Source organism: Choloepus didactylus, chromosome 9 (genome assembly GCF_015220235.1).
Source record: "Choloepus didactylus isolate mChoDid1 chromosome 9, mChoDid1.pri, whole genome shotgun sequence".
Lineage (NCBI taxonomy): Eukaryota > Metazoa > Chordata > Mammalia > Pilosa > Megalonychidae > Choloepus > Choloepus didactylus.
In genome coordinates, this window is record NC_051315.1 from 87,780,129 (window position 1) to 87,798,004 (window position 17,876).

A 17,876-nucleotide genomic window follows, 5' to 3' on the forward strand; every position below is an offset into this window, starting at 1 on the left:
GTAGTGACAGAAGATGTGGTTCACACAGAATCTCTAGAACTTCCATGACTGAAAAGACCTTGTTTTCTGAATGGGGTCAACAAGTTTGAAAACTATCAGTTGAAAATCAAGGGGGAAGTAAGAAAAAAAAATCAATATATTCAGTCACTTAAAAGAATAAAAATAGACTTTTAATATAATGAATTCTCAAGTATCCAGAGACTAGTTCTCTAGTGGATGAATTAGTTTATTGAAGATTCTATCTTCTTTTATATAACTTTGAAATTAATTGACTTAAGTTCTTAGATGGTTTGTCAGATGGTAAACAGGGGAAAAGAAATGAAAAACACTAAATTTAATCAGTTTGGCTCCTTGGCTAATGCTTAATATGGAGATCTGAGGAGAAGGTGAAACCTGTTATCATATTGAAGCATGCGGATTATTTGTGGATTGCATACAGGTATCCCTTACTCTAATTCCACAGAGAAAATGTAAATAATGAGAAAATAATTGACTCTTTACATTGCTACTCTAAAATACATTTCCACTTTTCATACTGAAAGCTTTATTTGGTCCTACTCACCTGAATAACGTATGTTGTTCTCATTTCTTTCAGTTTGATAAATATGTCTCACAGGTGTGGGTTGGTGGGTGGTTCTCTCCATCTCACGTGGAAACTTAGCCAGCAGAAGAATCAGAATAGCCAGATCAGTTCAGTCAGCCACATGCTAAGTAAAAAACAACTCAGATCTGACCGCATTCATTAGAGGCTGAAATGATTTTCGGCTGTGCCTCCAGAGAGATGAGAGAAATGCATTAATTGCCCTGGAGGTGGTAACAGGCGTTCTCTATGGCTACTCAAGTGTAAAATCGCCTTGTCTTTTCACCACAGAAGGATTTTTTTAAAAGTGTAAATACATACACAAAATTTTAAAAGTTTTTAAAGCTGCAGTTTTATTATTTTCAGTTAGCTTTCTCGTTTCTTAACTACTTACAGTCAGATTTAGAAATATCTATTCACTTATCTGTCTGTAAGGCAATAATTTATGCTGAAAAGTCGAAAGACAGGGGAGCAGATTCCATGTTTTACTCTTAGTCTGGCCGTTATGGACGAAAACGAAAAGGGGTTCGGTTTGTCCTTTAACCAGAAGGAACGTTGGAGCTTCTGAATTTTTACCATTTTTTATGATCATTAATAAAGTCTGTTCTTTTCCTACTGTTTAGATGTCACCTGATACTTTATTCATCCGATAACTAAAAACATTTTTCTAATCTCGGACTCTCGCCTGCTCCAGAGTTTGTGTTTGTCAAAATTACCCAAACGCCACACGTTCACCAAGATCAGGTGCGAAACTGCAAAGCGTACAGTACAGGACCTCCGGGAAGTGAGGGAGAGAAAACTACATATCCCGGCGTGCCCCGCTCGCGAGCACAATGGAGCCCTGTCGTCATCCGGTCACAGGGCCGCGCGTTCCCTGCGTGCCACTGGATTCCGGCCTGGGTCCCGCCCAGAGTGGAGGGCGGTCCTGGGCCGGGAAAACTGCAACTCCCGGCATGCCCTGCCACGGGTGCGCTTGCAAACGGCAGTTTCTGCCCCTGGGAGCGGGTTGTTTTAAAGCGCTTTCTTAATTCCATGGAAACCGGCCCGTCTGCTGCGGGACTAAGCTGCAGGCGGACAGATGGACTGTGGAGTAAGGCTGCCGGGTCCGGGTCGGGTGAGCCGGGGTCGGAGGCGCGGGGCCTACGAGGCAGAGTCGGCGGCTCAGATAAAGCCACCATCGCCACTCCCTGCCGTCCTCCACCCTCCTTGACGGCGTCCATTCCCTTCCCTTAGACTCTGGGATCGTAATTTATGGCGCCTCTACGCTCGATTCCAGGGAAATACTCTAGGCGTGAAGTTTTGCATTGGTTTGACTCCAACTGAGAGAAGGAGGATAACCACCGAGCCCTCCAGATGAACCCCATTATCGCTTTTCCTTATTTATATATTAGCATAGAGATTATAGGTCCTCGGGAAGGCCATTTCAGTGTTAATGTTGTTTGATTCTGGGCACTAGTTATCTCCTTCCTGACCTGCTCACTAGAATGTAGGTGGCAAGTACTTGCATTCATTCATTGCTGCTTCCCCAGTACCTGACACTTGTGCTAGGACCGAGTCCACACTCGGTAAATTTTTGTTAAATTATCTTCCAGTTCATTTTTTCTTCAATTCATGGAAAATTATTTGCTACCCTCAATGTCCCAGACGCAGTGTTAGGCCCTGGAGACAGAAAAAAGATCAAGAATCTGACCCTACTCTAGAGAGGCTCACACTAATCTGTCTTGAACTTCCACACACTTGTCACGTCCCAACTTCTTAATCTTGGAGCACCCGGGAATGGATCTTTTAATCCTTTTTATGTTATGTTGTACAATTTAGTGGCTTTAAAGCCAGGTATATACTAATAACTTCAAATTTTTTTATCTCCAGGCCAGACTACTCCCCTGAATCCCAGATCCACAAATCCAAACACCTATTGGGTGCCCTTCCTTTTCTAAACTTAACGTTTCCAAAACAACTCTATCTTCCCCGCAAAACTGGTTTCTTCCCAACAGATTTTCATCATCTCAATTAATGGCAATACCATCCTTCCAATTGCTTATACCAAAAACCTTGAAATAACCTTGGTTGTTTCTTTTCTCTTATTTTATATATAGTCCATCAGCAGATCCTTTCACATCTACCTTTAAAATATATTTGTACTCTGACCATTTCTTACCACGTCCACTTCTATCACCGTGGTCCTAGGCAGCAGCATTGTTACTCCCTGGAGTGGTGTAGCAGCTTCCCAACTGGTTTTTTCCTACTTCTGCTTTTGTTCCTCTACTTTCTGGTGGGACAGCCAGAGTGATCCTGTTATTAACATAAATTAGATCACATACTCCTCAGCTCAAAACCTTCCAATCCTCCTTTCCCCCCAGTAATTGAGAGTAAAAGCCAGACCTTTACAATGGCCTTTAAGGCCCTGTGTGATCTGTGATCTGTGATCTGTGATCTGCTCCTGTTATTACCCTTTGACGTCCTCCTTTTCTCTCCCTCACTCATTTCTCTCCAGACAAACTGACATCCTTACTGTTCATGGACCCATCAGGCATTCTTCTAACTCAGGACTTCTGCACTTGCTGTTCACTCTATCCAGACCTCACTAACTCCAGATGTCCACATGGCCCACTCTTGCATTTCCTTCACAGATCTTTGCTGAAATATTATCTCACTGAGGTGTTCTCTGACCACTCTATTTAAAACTAAAGCCTGCACTGCAGCCTCCATCCCATGCTCTTTATTATTTTATCTCCATTGCACTTAACCACCACTGAGTAACCTATGTATATCATTTAATGTCTGTCTTCTTCAAATGGAACATAAGCTGCATGATGGCAGGGAGTTTTGTCTGCTTTGTTTATTGCTATATTCCCTAATGCCTAGAACAGTATCTGGCACAAGGTAGCCAGAAATGTTTATTGGGCAAGGGAGTGAATGACTGAAGACAGTGTCTCTGATCAATTATTTTTCCAGTGGTGAGTCCCTGGCTTGCTATTTCGGAACTAACAGTATATATTGTAGTTATTGCCATCTATGAGAGTGGAGCCCTTGGACATAAAAGCAGCTGTTCCCTTTTCAAAGTCACTTAACCTATACTTATGAAGTTGGTCTTATTCATGCCATGCTTTCAATGAGATAAGCTGCCTAGGTGCTCCATAGAAATACTCTCCTTCAACATAGAGGCAGAACTACATTAGTTTGATGATATACTTATGAAATGTAGTTGAGAATGAACTTAAAAACAAAACAAAACAACAAGGTATATCTTAGTATTTTTATTGTTATTATCAAGGGTCAGGACATAGTTTCAGGGATGCATTCCGTGGCACTTGGTTGTTTCCAAACAACAACAAAAAAATACAAGCATGGATGTGTTTAAGCCATGGTCTTGTTTCTGGAATATTAGCAGTTAGAGGTAGATTATTTTCTTGTAAGACTGTAATTTTTAGACTATGAGTTGTAGAGCCATGGTTTATAGGATCAGCCAAGTGGCCAGTGGTTCACATTTTGTGGGGGGTGGCCTTTCTGTGACCCCTGCTTTGGGCCTGCCAGATTGGGGAGGACTTGCAGGGATGTGAGTAACTTCAGTGAAAACAAGAAATCTCTCTCTGACACTAAGCCCTAAGTCATCAAATTCGCAGGAATCCCAAATCCTTACCTCACTCTTCCTTTAACAGGTGTTAGGGGTTTGTCTCTTTACACCTTAAACCTATGATCTCCCTTAGAAAAGGCCTGAGGCTAATCAGGTCGTGATTTAATGGGTTTAGGCTTTATTAAGTAAACTCCCACTTAATTAAGAGTATAGGGACAGACAATAGTTTAAACGTAAAGAGCGCTCAAGAGAAGAATTCACCTTTAAACACATTTTTATTGAAGGAACACTTAAGGTAAAAGGAACAAGTTTACAATGTAAAAATTAATTGTTACATTACCAAGCCTGGGAGCCCCCACTCCTCCAGACACAGCTGCACATGACATTAGAGAGCTCTGTCTTGTTTGAGTTACAGAAAAAGTATAGCATTTTGATTTAGAGTAACTTTAATTAAGTCATATTCTGTTTTTACATTAAATGATACTTCATGAACACGAATGTCTCATGAAGTGAAGCACCTTGGTCTGTGAGTGATTCAAGGTCAAAGGAGGGTATTTACATTATTAGAGACATAGTCTTGAATGCCTATAAAACTCTACTAATAATATTTTTACTAATTAAGCTATGATTTCTGTAAGAGCAATATAAGATATTTTTACCTGTATAAAAACTAAATATTAGAAAAAAGATTACTATTACTTGTCTCTAACTTGTTAATATAGTTTTTTTTTTCATTTTATTCTATGATTGGTTTAGCCATTATATCATATTGATAAACATACATTTGATTAGGACTGTATTCAATTTAGCTACATTACTTATGACTTACTTATGATTAAAGTAACAGACTCAGCCCCATCCTGTTTTCACAGAGGACCAGGTGATTACATGTTTTCTATATCTAAGAAGGTTGAGAGGACCTTTCTGCTTTCTTGATAATATTCAGTTTTTTTAAAATGTTTAGCTTCTTCTTCAGTATAATCTTCTAATATGGGACTTGAAGGATATGAATCATTTGTCTTAGTTATTATAGTAAGGCCTTTCCACATTTTATCATTTGGAAATTGTACTTGAGTGTTTTTAGGTAAAACTCTGTTAAATATTAACTCTGTTAAATATGCTTCTATATTAGAAGGGATAACTGATCCTTCACTATCAAAACAGAAAACATCAGGTGGTATATCAGAGCAGTATAGAGAGGATCAGCATCCTCATTGTTAGATTCCTTAGTAGAGATATTATCCCGTGACACAGGCTCCCAGGTATCTCAAGGGCTCTCCCTGGTACCTTATTAAGGATGTCTTACTCTTGCTGTTCAGCTACCTGGTGGTCTGAAAGGCCTCACTCTCGTCTCCCTTGCTTCCAGGGACTCTCCTGACCTTGACATTGTTTTTTCCCATGGAGGAGAGGTGGGAGTGTTGCTTTTCATCCAACCCTGAGACCTGTTTCTTTTATTTTCTTCAGGTGAAATTCACATAACACAAAATTAACTATCTGAAAGAGACAATTCAGTGGCATTTAGTACATTCACAGTATTATATAACCACCACCTCTATCTAGTTCCGAAACATTTTCATCATCCCAAAGTGAACTCTCTTACCTATTTAGCAGTTTGCCTCCCATTGCTCCTTCCTCCCTGCCCCTGCATTTTGCCTTCTGTCTCTATGGATTTATGTATTCTGGATATTTCATATAAGTGGAATCAGGTAAGTTACTTTTGTGTCTAACTTCTTTCACTTAGTGTAAAGTTTTCAAGGTTTATTTATAGCATTCTTTTTTATGACTGAACAATATACCATTGTATGTATATACCCCAATTTTTTGTCCATTTATCTGTTTGTGGACTTTTGGGCTCTTTTAACCTTTGGCTATTGTGAACATATATATGCATGTATTTGTTTGAATACTTGTTTTAAATTCTTTGGGATATATACCTGGGATTGGAATTGCTGTGTCATATGGTAATTCTATGTTTAACTTTTTGAGGAACTGCCAAACTCTTTTCTAGAATGCTGTACCATTTTACATTCCCACCAGCAAGGTATGAGGTTTCCGTTTTCTCCACATCCTCACACTTGTCATTTCTGTTTTTTGGTTATAGCCAGTCTAGTGGGTATGAAATGGTACCTCATTGTGGTTTTGATTTGCCTGAGAAGCTCCCGTGTAGAACAGGGTAAAGAAGTGGTGATGATGCAAATCAAATTCCTAACTAAACATAGACTTTTTTTTTAAGCTAATGAAGTTATTTAATATAAGTTGTTTTCCATTTTGTTTCTGTGGCTGAATTGCATACGCAGTCTAAAGTACATAGGTCATAGATACCTTAGGGAAGTACCAATAAAACTCTGACATTTCAACAATTAAATGAAAACATTTTAGGTAAGAATATTCATCCCATTCAAAATGTATGGAAAAATTTGCACTCTATTCCCTGCATTTCCTCCCCAAATAAAGCCTTTTGCTGTATTTGTATCATGAACTTACTTGGCTTCTAATATAAATTAATATATTATAACTGGCTACCTAAGCCTGACTAGTTCCTACAGCAGCTGTCCCTCTACCCTTCCCTCCTTCCCCCTCTCCCTCTTGTGCTCTCTCTCTTTCCATCTGACTTTGCTTGTCATTTCCTTCACCTCCTCCTGCTGCTTCTTTCTCCAACTATTGTCTGGGAAAACCCTGTATCAGTTAGGAATGTTTTGGTTGCAAGTAACAGAAAGTGACTCCCCCCCAAAAAACAAAACAAAACAAAACAAAACAAAAAAACCCCAAAACCCAAAAACAAATAAAAGTTTATTTTTCTTATTAACCAGAGTTTAGAGGTTACCAGTTTCACCAAGCATGTCAGGTTAATTTTAGCTTCTCTGGCCTTGTCTTTGTATTTCCTAGATGCTGGGGATCCCTGGCTTTTTGTTTATGTTTAAGAATGAGGCACTTCATGGCTGACTAAGAGAGAGCTCTCACAGCTCTGGGCATTATCAGGGGGAAGGAAAGACAGGTGCCATCATTTCTGACCTTTTATCAGAAAAACAAAAGTCTGTCCAGATGTCCTTTGCAAACTTCTGCCTGAAGTCTCATTGGCCAGTATGTCTCTCACTGGTTGCCAGTTGCAGGGAAGTGGACTTTTCTACTTCGTATGGGGAGAGGACAAAGGAGTCAACTGTGTTCCACAAGCCTCCTTAACTAACTTTCCTTGTTATTTCTCCCCACCCCAGGTCTGGTTTATTTCAAGATCAGCAGTAGTAGGACAGTAGTAATGGGGAATGGAAGGGAGAGTAAACTCATATGATGTTTCCCCATGGTTACCTCTCCATTTTCTCCCCACAGTGTTGGTGGCTTACTGAGCCCCAGCCCTATTTTCAAGGCAGCAGAAACCAGTCCGAGGCTCTTACTCAGAGGCTCTTCCTTCTCTTACTCATGGCACACCATCCTGGCTCATGCAGTAACATGGCCAGGAGTCTCCAAATCTGGCTTTTTTTTCAGAAATGTTGGTGAGCCTTACTTCAAAACTTTGTGTGTCCCAACACCCCGTTAGTATCTACATGTGGCTTTGTCGTTTCTTACCGAAAATAGTTGAAAATATGAGCGGGAATTCATAGAAGGGATCTTCTTTACCCCGTGTCCTTAAGCTGATTGTTAGCAGAAAATATCTTACAGAATGCAAAAGGATTGTGTGCTTGTATCAGAAATGCATTGTTTCACAGAGGAGCAAGAAAGAGAGAAATCCTGGTTAGAAGCACCAAGATGACAAAAGTAAAAAGCAAGAGATAATATCATTCTCTGGGACCTGTAGGGGGAAGATAGAAGGTGATCAGAGAGATATTTCAGAATGAAGAAATGTCTGTGGGGGTGGTAGTGTTATATTGTCAAGAGGCTCAGCCTTTCCACAGCCCCCCACCACATTTCTTGCCCCTTAAATCTTGCCTTCCAGCCTCATACTTCTTGAATTTTGTCCCAGACCCTAGGAACTACCTTCAGTGACTTGGACCTGAGGTTGTCCCTACTTCTGCTGCCTGGGAGGCAAGGGGAAGGGCAATTCCTGATCACACAAAAGTAGGGAGAAAGGTGTTTTCCTAATTTCCCAAGTTGGACTTTTAGAGCCTTTTCCCATAGAAACAATTACTAGTGATGGTCAAGGTTTACAGTATGATTGGTATAGAAATACCTGTTAAGTACAGGAAGGAGTTTTGGGAAATATCCTTAAAATTTCCACCAGCCACCTTGTCAGTGAACTTTGGGAACATGATTTGTTTACATATTGGCACTGCTTATCAGATACTCTGCTTTTGTCACTAATACCTTGAAAGAGTAGTCTCACTATTTCCATTTATTCTCATGGGGTTTTTAGAGAGAAGTCTGTAGAAGTTTGATGTCAGTAGCTATAGAAAGGTCTTTGCTCTACTATATAGTTGAGGTTGCAAAATATCTTTGAAAATTAGGGCTTTAATGTAGGATACATAGCTGGTAAATCAATTATTTTATGACAACTACTCGGAGATCCAAGTATAACATTTTTTTTTTTCAGAAAGGTTGGTTAGTAGTATTAAAAATGAAAATGGCTGGTATTGAAAACCATAATACCTCCCTCAGCCAAGTCATAGGCCCTAGTGTGTGATTTATAGTAGTAGACAGGATAGACTAGATTATGATGCAATAACAAACTACTCATCAATCTCAATGGCTTACAGCAACATTTATTCATTGCTCACTTATGCTGTGTATGATGGATAGGTCATAACTTCATGTCTTCTTCACTCTGGAACCCTGGCACATGGAGCAGACACTATCTGGGACATTGTCCATTACATGGCTGAGGGAAAACAGATGGTGAACAACAAGCTGGCTCTTAAAAGCTCCCATCCACATTTAATTGATCAAAGCGAGACACACACCATCCCTGAGCTCAACAGGACAAAGATGTAGAGTCTTCCCACAGCCACAGGCAGTGACTATTTTGCACAATAATATAAGTTACCACACTAATGTTTTTACTTTAATCCCGGATGCATATAGAAACTACAATGTCCAGACCGGTCCTCTCTCCAACCCGCATCAATGCTACAGCTTCAGAAACATTAACAGTACTTCAGCAAAGGATGAAAATAGTTGAGGAACAGACCAGTTCTCTGAGGGATGATCTAATAATGTTGGACTTTGGTGAAAAAAGGTAACAAATGAAAAATTAACTAGACCTCTGAAGGTTGAAGAATTTTGCTTCACCTTTTAATAAGGAGTCACAATGTAGATGGATTGACAAATATAATAGGTATTTACAAAAGAATTAAGAAACAGCAGTTTCCCTTTGAGCATTAATCAGAAAGTATTTGCAAGATATAGAGTTGTCATCCTGTAGTGGAGCTAGACCACTATTCCTCTAAACAGTGTGTTAATTAGATATGCATACTTTGATACTCTGTTCACCTTCAACAGTTGACTCAAAACAAACGTAATTTTTCATATAATTAAAAGATTGGTTATAATTTTATATCAAAAATAGACTTAGATATTACTCAAAATGAGAAATCTAAAGTGTTGATTTAATTTGGCTTCAGCTTCTTCTCCCAGATTTACTGTAAATTAAAAATAGGTTTTCAGTCTTAAAACATTTCATAATTTAGAATAAGGTACTCAAAAAAGGAACTTTTTTTTTTCCTGGTGCTGCTAAAGAAATTATTGCCATTAAAAGTTGAATTATCAATTGCCTGAAGAATCTGGGTGCTTTAATGTCCAATATCCAATTTACTGGTGTGATTTGCTGTAACATTACATATATATTTCCTGAATGTCTCTCACTAAGACCTTGTAGGACCTAAAATTAGCATAGTTGGTCTTATAGTTCCCATGAAATAAATAACTCTTCATCATTGAAGGATTACATTTGATACACATGGTGTGTATGTTGACAAGAAAATAGGAACATTTATTAGGACTTCATTTAAAATTTTTCCAAAGCATTGAATATGTTGCTTCCATGCCAACTTTAATTCTTAGTTCACCATTATAGAATTAGCACTTAACATGTCTTCTGTGTATTACTTGTTTTTACAAAAATAAGTTTACCAAAAATTCAGATTAAAATAAATGACCAATAAAAAGTCAGTGACCTTTATCCATCTCACATTGTTCTCATTCTCTTTACTTAGTAGTGTTCTCTATTTAAATTTGGAAGGATTAATAGATACTTGTTAATGAAGAAATTTAATTTTTCTTTTTGGTATAAGTATTACATTGAGTCAGTGGTTGGGGTTACCATAGTATGCATTCCATTGCATAATACTGCTGTATTGGAATCTTTGTCTAGAGGCCAACTGGAAACTGCAAACTCTTTAGAAGCCACTTTAAGCCAGAAATCGATTAGTCCTATCCAGAATCAAGTAAGTTGTTCAGGAAAAACAGATATTTTATGGAAGAACTGCGAGTTTCTGGTAAATCGAATGTGCCGTCTGGAAAGCCTCATTCAGTCCCTGAAGATGAACATCTTCCGTCTGCAGACTGAAAAGGACTTGAGTCCACAGCAAACAGGTATAGAAAGAAGAAAATCACCAGAAATTTGGTCCAATATGGGTGCTTCATGAGTTTATGATTCTTTTCCTTTCCTGACCTTTTTTCAACTGCATGATGACCCTCCTATGCTGTCTGGTAGCTTTTCTAAAGGATCGTCTGAATACAATACAGGAAGAGCATTCCAAGGATGTGAAGCTGTTGCATCTAGAAGTGATGAATTTACGGCAGCAACTGAAAGATGTAAAAGAGGAAGAAGACAAGGCACAAGATGAAGTGCAAAGGTTGACTACTACTCTGGAGATTGCCTCAGAGACGAAGGTTTGAGTCCAGAGTTCTGAAAGTACAAATTCAGTTAGGTGTTAGGTGAAAAAGAGAACAGATCTATAAAACTGACTTAAAAATAGGTAATATTGATGTGAGCATTCTTGGCATTTGAAATTTATCTGCATTGACAACTTAAACCGCTGTGTGCCATTAGTGGTTGATTAAGTCTTTATAGTTACCCTATACAAGTAACTCTGAGGGTCCAAAAGTATGAGCTAGAATCTCTGCTCTTAAAGAGCTTTCATGCTAGTTGGGAGAATATGGCATAGCATGAAAAATTACAGAAAAATAATAGTGTAGGAAATGCTCTAGGACAGTATGGGGCAATAAGGAATACTTCAGAATAAGTGCTGTGTGTTCAGGGGGGTTTGAGAGGGTGAGGATGTCCTATCTAGAATAGATTAGTTTAGGTAGACTTCAAGAAAGAGATAGGACTTGAGCTGAACCTTCAGATGGCAGAGCAGACTGGTGAGGACATGTCAAGGTATACACACAACTGTGAGTGGTTGCCCAGAGGCAGCAAAGAATAAGGAGTACTAGGAAAAGAAATAATTTTGTGTCCCCTCTAGGGCCAGACAGAATAATAGATATTCAACATTTTATTTTTTTTTTATATTTGAAAAACCTCGTGAAATATAATATTGTCACCATTTTAACAGTAAAGGTACTGGGACCCAGAGAGAAGTCACTTAAGATCACACATGCCTGTTTTCTTGCAACTCAGGTTTGAACCTAGATCCTTTCACTGGGCGCCGTTGGGGAAATGTATAAATTGGTTTGACAGGAGTGAGGATTTTTTGGGGGGAAATGAGTTGAAAATCACTTAAGGATCACACAATGGAGGATCTCAAAATCAAGAATAATCAATAATTGGATTTGATCCTATGGGGAGGGATTAAGATTTTTGATTAGGAAGTGATGTAATGAAAACAGGAAAACTTATCTGGCAATAGTATGGAATAGTGATTATAGAGAGAAGAGCTTGGAACCAGAGAAACCAATTAGACATCCATTTCATTATTTGAGGCATGACTCTTACCAGGTCTGACAAAGGGTTGTGGCATTTTGAAAGGGAAGAGGGCCAATCTATGAAGAAAGATATGCTAGAATATGGTACTGAGATGCAGGCTGAAGATAGGGAAGAAGGCAAAGATTGGGATTGTGGTGCCATTAATAATAATAATAATAATAAGGATTAAATAGTGAAAGCTGTATTTTCATCCTCACTCCTGAGCAGGCATAATATTTGAAGGTAGAAGAAATAGAGTTCTTAAAAAAGAAAATAGAAATAAACCCTGTAAGAAAAATGATATATCAGTTACCCAGGAGGATCTCCTCTGCTTATTAAATTTTATGAGGAGCTGGGTACGACTAATTACTTTCTATGATCTAAAATTGAAATGACAGAAATCATGGATAAAAGTAAGAAAATACCTTTCTTTTAAAATAGCTCATTGTGATAACTATGTCAGACTCAGAAGGATTTATAGCTATATTCAAAATAGTATATAGGCTGACAGAAAAAGAAAACCTAGAATTGAATTGATATATCCATAGACATTTTCTTCCTGTCATTTTAGATGATTTAGAATCTTTTCTCCTTCTACTTTTAGAAGAACGCAGCCATTATTGAGGAAGAACTGAAGACCACAAAACGTAAATTGAACCTTAAAATTCAGGAGGTAAGACAGAAAGATGCTGGGAGGCAGAGTGAGCATTGGAATTGCAGAGGGAAAGCCAAGAAAGTAGAAAGAGAAGGAAAAGAAGTCTTTGAAGAAGAAAATATGTGATAGTGTAGTAGGCAGATTTTTAAACTATTCTATATGAAATTCACATGAATGTGTCTGCTTGTATGTGACATCGAGACTCCCTTTTGCTTCAGTACTGCTATAAAGCAGGAAATAAAAAAAGAAATGTTCTCTGAGCAAGGAAGGAAACAGTTGTCACAAAATTCATGCAGTTTCCCATATCCTGGAGTTGAGTGGGCACCTTCATGCAAAGCTTTTTAAAATAAAATCTCTTAATAAGCCTGATTATCTAATTTTACCTTGAAACTGTCTCTTTACCCTAAGGTTTAGTAGATAATAGATTGGGTATTATGAAGTAGGTGGTTGGTGAAAGCTGTTATACTAAAAATTTGTGGTTGAAAACAGTGGAAAAGTTAAAATTTCTAACCCAAGATCCCTGACAAATGGCCTAAAACCCTCCTTATTCCCTGACAGAATAATTATTGACTTTAATCCAAATCAAAAGGATCAAATTATATTTAAAAGATTCTGTTATAGAAGACAGAGAACTAGATAAATTTTTTAGGAAAATTTTCATACAAAATTATTTTTAAATTATAAACCCTAGTGCTTAAGGTGGTAAGCTTAGCTATCTGGAAAATTCTCTTATGTACTCCAGTAATTACTGATAAATGCAGGATTATTCAAAATAAGTTTAGCTGATTAATATTTTTATTGGAAAAGTCTTATTTTTAATTTTTGGTGCTGTAGTAAAATGTTGAATTTTCATTGACCTCTGTCAAGGACATGTAAAAGAACTGTATTCATAAAACTGGGACAGTTGAAGGTAATTGGAACAGAAAGGGATATACGAAGGCAAAATAAATGCAATATATTTTCCTGAAGCATTAGCCTTACTTGAATTTTGGGGAGGAGCAAGTTGGTACCTACAAAGTAATTTAAAAGATTTTTATTTTAAACATTGTTATATTATGAAAAGGAATGCTAAACACTAATGAGACTTTAAATATATATCAGTATGCTTTGAGCAATTTTATCCAATTTATTCTTGTAGGCCTTGGATGGGGATTGGGGGATGGTGGAGGGCAAGCATCTCCTTTACTCTGTATGATAAGGTACTTTCCAAGTGCTGCTTGCAATTTTCTAGTGGGCCTTGTCCCACAATTTGCAAAACATACTTACACAGTAGGACGATGAAGGCAGCAAATTCGACTCCACTTCTTAGAACATTATCCTTTAGGGAGAAACAGAAGTATGTTTCTGAGTAGTCATAAACTAATGAAGAATGTTTGAAGGTGAGATGGCAGTGTCTGGTAAACATTTTATGGTAACTTTGATCTTTGTTAAACTGATAGGCTGTTCAGTTGTTCTTGTCTAACTGTATGTTGCTTTGTAGCTAAGGAGACAGCTGGCTCAGGAGAAGCATCTAAGGGAATCTTTTGAGAAATCTGGATCAGCCATGCTACTCAAAATACAAGAAATGGAATCAACAGTGGAGGTAGAACGGAAACAGGTAGAGATACTTTTTTTTCTCTTTGGTTATATTAGGAAAATAAAACCAAAAAAGAAAAGCAGATATTTTACCTATAAACATACTTTCACTGATTTCCTTTGGATTTATGAAATTATTTACTTTTCTTTAGTAATTTTTTTAGAATATAATTTTACTGAGATATATTCACACACCATAGAATCCATCCAAACTATACAATCATTGGTTCACGGTATCATCACATACTTATTCTCTTTTTTTTTTAAATTTTATTTTGAAATAAATTCAAACTTACAGGAACAGTTGCAGAAAAACAATACAAACCCCATACACAGAACTCTAGCACACCCCGAACCCCCTCCCCCGATACCCTGATCCACCAGCTTTAACATCCTGTCACACCACCATTTCTTTCTTTCCTTCCCTCTCTTCCTCCCCCCCCACTAGCTATCATCCATCATCTGTTGCTCTGTCCTCTGAACATGAGAGCAAGCCACACATATCTTTGAACAAACAATATAATTCACATATCCATTTCCCATGAGCAAGAACATTCTTTTATGCAATCCCATTAAACACAGCTGAGAAGTTCAAGAAATTCAACATTGATACAAAGCTTACATTCTATATTTCCTTTTTTTTTCTTATGTCCCACCTGTGTCCCTTTGAACCTCCTCTCCTCCATCCTCAGATCCCATTCAGGATCATCCGTGGCATTTAATTGTCATCTATTTAGAATGTCTTTTTTTTTCAATTGTAGAAACATATATACAGCCTAAATCTTGCCATTCCACCCCCCTCCCTAGCATTCCCTTAGTGGAATTAATCACATTTAGAATGTTGCAATGCTATCACCTTCCCACCATCCATTACTAGAAATTTCCCTTCACCCCAGACAGAAACCCTACACTCATTTCTTTCTTTTTTTTTTAATTTATTTTGAGATAAATTCCAACTTGCAGGAACAGTTGCAAAAACAGTACAAACCCCATACATAGAACTCCAGCATACTCCGACCCTCCTCCACCGATACCCCGATCCACCACCTTTAACATCCTGTCACACCACCATTTCTTTTCTTTCTTTCCCTCCCTCCCTCCGTCCCTCTCTCCTTCCCTATCATCCGTCATCTATTGCTCTGTCTTCTGAACATATGAGAGCAAGCTGCATACATCCTTGAAAAAACAATATAATTCACATATACATTTCCCATGAACAAGAACATTCTTTTATGCAATCCCATTAAATGCAGCTAAGAAGTTCAAGAGGTTCAACCTTGATACAAAGCTTACATTCTATATTTCCTTTATTTTTTTTTCCTTATGTCCCATCTGTGTCCCTTTGAGCCTCCTCTCCATCCTCAGATCCCATCCAGGATCATCCTTGGCATTTAATTGTCATCTATTTAGACTTTTTTTTTTTTTCCCTATTGTGGAAACATACATACAGCCTAAATCTTCCCATTCCACCCCTTCCCTAGCATTCCATTAGTGAGATTAGTCGCATTTAGAATGTTGCAATGCTATCACCTTCCCACCATCCCTTTCTAGAAGTTACCCTTCACCCCAAACAGAAACCCGACACTCATTTTTTAACTCCCCATTGCCCCTTCCCCCACCTCTTGGAACCCCTACTCTGCTTTTCATCTCAGTGTTCATATTCTCTGATACTTTCTTTGTGTTTACCATGGGGCTTAAATTTAACATCTTAAATCTACAATAATCTTGTTTATCTTTGATACCAGCTTAACTTCAATATGACTATGTTCCTATACTCCCTCATTCCCCCACTATTATGTAGTTCTTGTCAAAAATTACATATTTTACATTGAGTCCAAAACCACTGATTTATCATTACCATTTATGTATTTTAGATCCTGTAGGAAGTAAATGGTGGGAGTTACAAATCAAAAATACAGTAGTATTGGTATTTATATTTACCATGTGATCTTTTACTGGGAATCTTTATTTCTTCATGTGGTTTCAGTCAATTGTTTAGTGTCCCTTCCTTTCAGCCTGCTCAATTCCCTTTAGCATTTCTTATAGCACCAATCTACTGGTGATGAAGTCCCTCAGCTTTTGATTATCCGGGAATGTTTTCATCTCCCACTCATTTTTACCCTTCAGTTGTTTGTGAATTTTCTAAGTCTCTGATGGTTATTGACTTCTATTTGTATTCCATTGTAGTCAGAGAATGTGCTTTGAATAAATTCAGTTCTTTAAAAAATTTATTGAGGCTTGTTTTCTGTCCCAGCATATGGTCTATTCTGGAGAAAGATCTGTGATCACTATAGAAGAATGTTTGTCCTGGTGATCTGGGATGTAATGTTCTATATATGTCTGTTAAATTTCTCTATATCTCTCTCTCCTTTCTTTGTTTCTCTGTTGGTAGGGCTCCGTTTAGTATCTGAAGTAGGGCAGGTCTTTTGTTAGCAAAATCTCTCAGCATTTGTTTGTCTATGAAAAATTTAAGCTCTCCCTCAAATTTGAAGGAGAGTTTTGCTGGATAAAGTATTCTTGGTTGGAAATTTTTCTTTCTCAGAGTTTTAAATATGTCATGCCACTGCCTTCTCGCCTCCATGGTGGCCGTTGAATAGTCACTACTTAGTCTTATGTTGTTTCCTTTGTACGTGGTGTATTGCTTTTCTCTTGCTGCTTTCAGAACTTGCTCCTTTTCTTCAGTATTTGGCAGTCTGATCAGAATATGTCTTGGAGTGGGTTTATTTGGATTTATTCTATTTGGAGTTTGCTGGGCATTTATGCTTTGTGTATTTATATTGTGTAGAAGGTTTGGGAAGTTTTCCCCACCAATTTCTTTGAGTACTCTTTCTAGAACTTTACCCTTCTCTTTGCCTTCTGGGACACCAATGAGTCTTAAATTTGGATGTTTTATTTTATCTATCATATCCCTGAGAACCATTTCGATTTTTTCGATTTTTTTCCGCATTCTTTCTTTTGTTCTTTCATTTTCTGTTCTGTGGTCCTAGAGGAGGCTGAGTTGTTGTTCAACTTCCTCTAATCTTGTATTATGAGTATCCAGAATCTTTTTAATTTGGCGAACAGTTTCTTTTATTTCCATAAGATCTTCTAATTTTTTATTTACTCTTGCAATTTCTTCTTTATGCTCTTCTAGGGTCTTCTTCATGTCCTTTATATCCTGTGCCATGCTCTCATTGTCTGTCTTTAGTTCTTTGATTAATTGTGCCAAGTACTGTGTGTCTTCTGATCTTTTTATTTGGGTGTTTGGGTTCGGGTTCTCCATATAGTCTGGTTTTATCATATGCTTTAAGATTTTCTGTTGTTTTTGGCCTCTTGACATTTGCTTTACTTGATCTTTAATTTGTCAGAACTGCAGCTTGGTAGCGTACACTTTCTCTAACTATCCAGCAGATGGCATCCGTGAGTCACCTATTCTCCTCAAGTCAGTTCTCCCCAACTTTGTGGTGTGTGGGGATCTGTTTCTTGTGGAGTTCAATTGGTGCACTAAATTTGGGTGTGTTGTTGGTGCTGTCCACCCTGAATGTGGCGTGTGTCTGGGGTTAGGGAGGCAGGGCAGCTTTAATAATCAAACCTCCTAGGTGTTCCTGGAGATTTAAGGCTGTTGCAAGAGCCTAAGCCTTGATTTCAGTCTTTCCACAGATTGTCTCTGCTGCTGACC

The 17,876-nt window shown here is 38.0% G+C and overlaps 1 protein-coding gene across 6 annotated transcripts in view; it reads left to right on the forward strand.

Annotated features, from left to right (window-relative positions):
• The first annotated feature begins 1,524 nt into the window (after positions 1-1,524).
• CCDC150 (coiled-coil domain containing 150) overlaps positions 1,525-17,876 on the forward strand; it is a 214,888-nt gene continuing 198,536 nt past the window's right edge. For 2 of the 6 annotated variants that reach the window (XM_037849432.1, XM_037849434.1), the window contains exons 1-6: positions 1,525-1,694; positions 9,165-9,318; positions 10,453-10,673; positions 10,795-10,973; positions 12,593-12,661; positions 14,124-14,240. In XM_037849432.1, the coding sequence (XP_037705360.1) occupies positions 1,613-1,694; positions 9,165-9,318; positions 10,453-10,673; positions 10,795-10,973; positions 12,593-12,661; positions 14,124-14,240 (822 nt within the window). In that variant the 5' untranslated portion in view covers positions 1,525-1,612. Of the gene's footprint in view, positions 1,695-5,196; positions 5,861-6,193; positions 9,319-10,452; positions 10,674-10,794; positions 10,974-12,592; positions 12,662-14,123; positions 14,241-17,876 lie in introns of those variants that run through there. The other 4 variants (XM_037849437.1, XM_037849433.1, XM_037849436.1 and 1 more) reach the window with 4 other exon arrangements.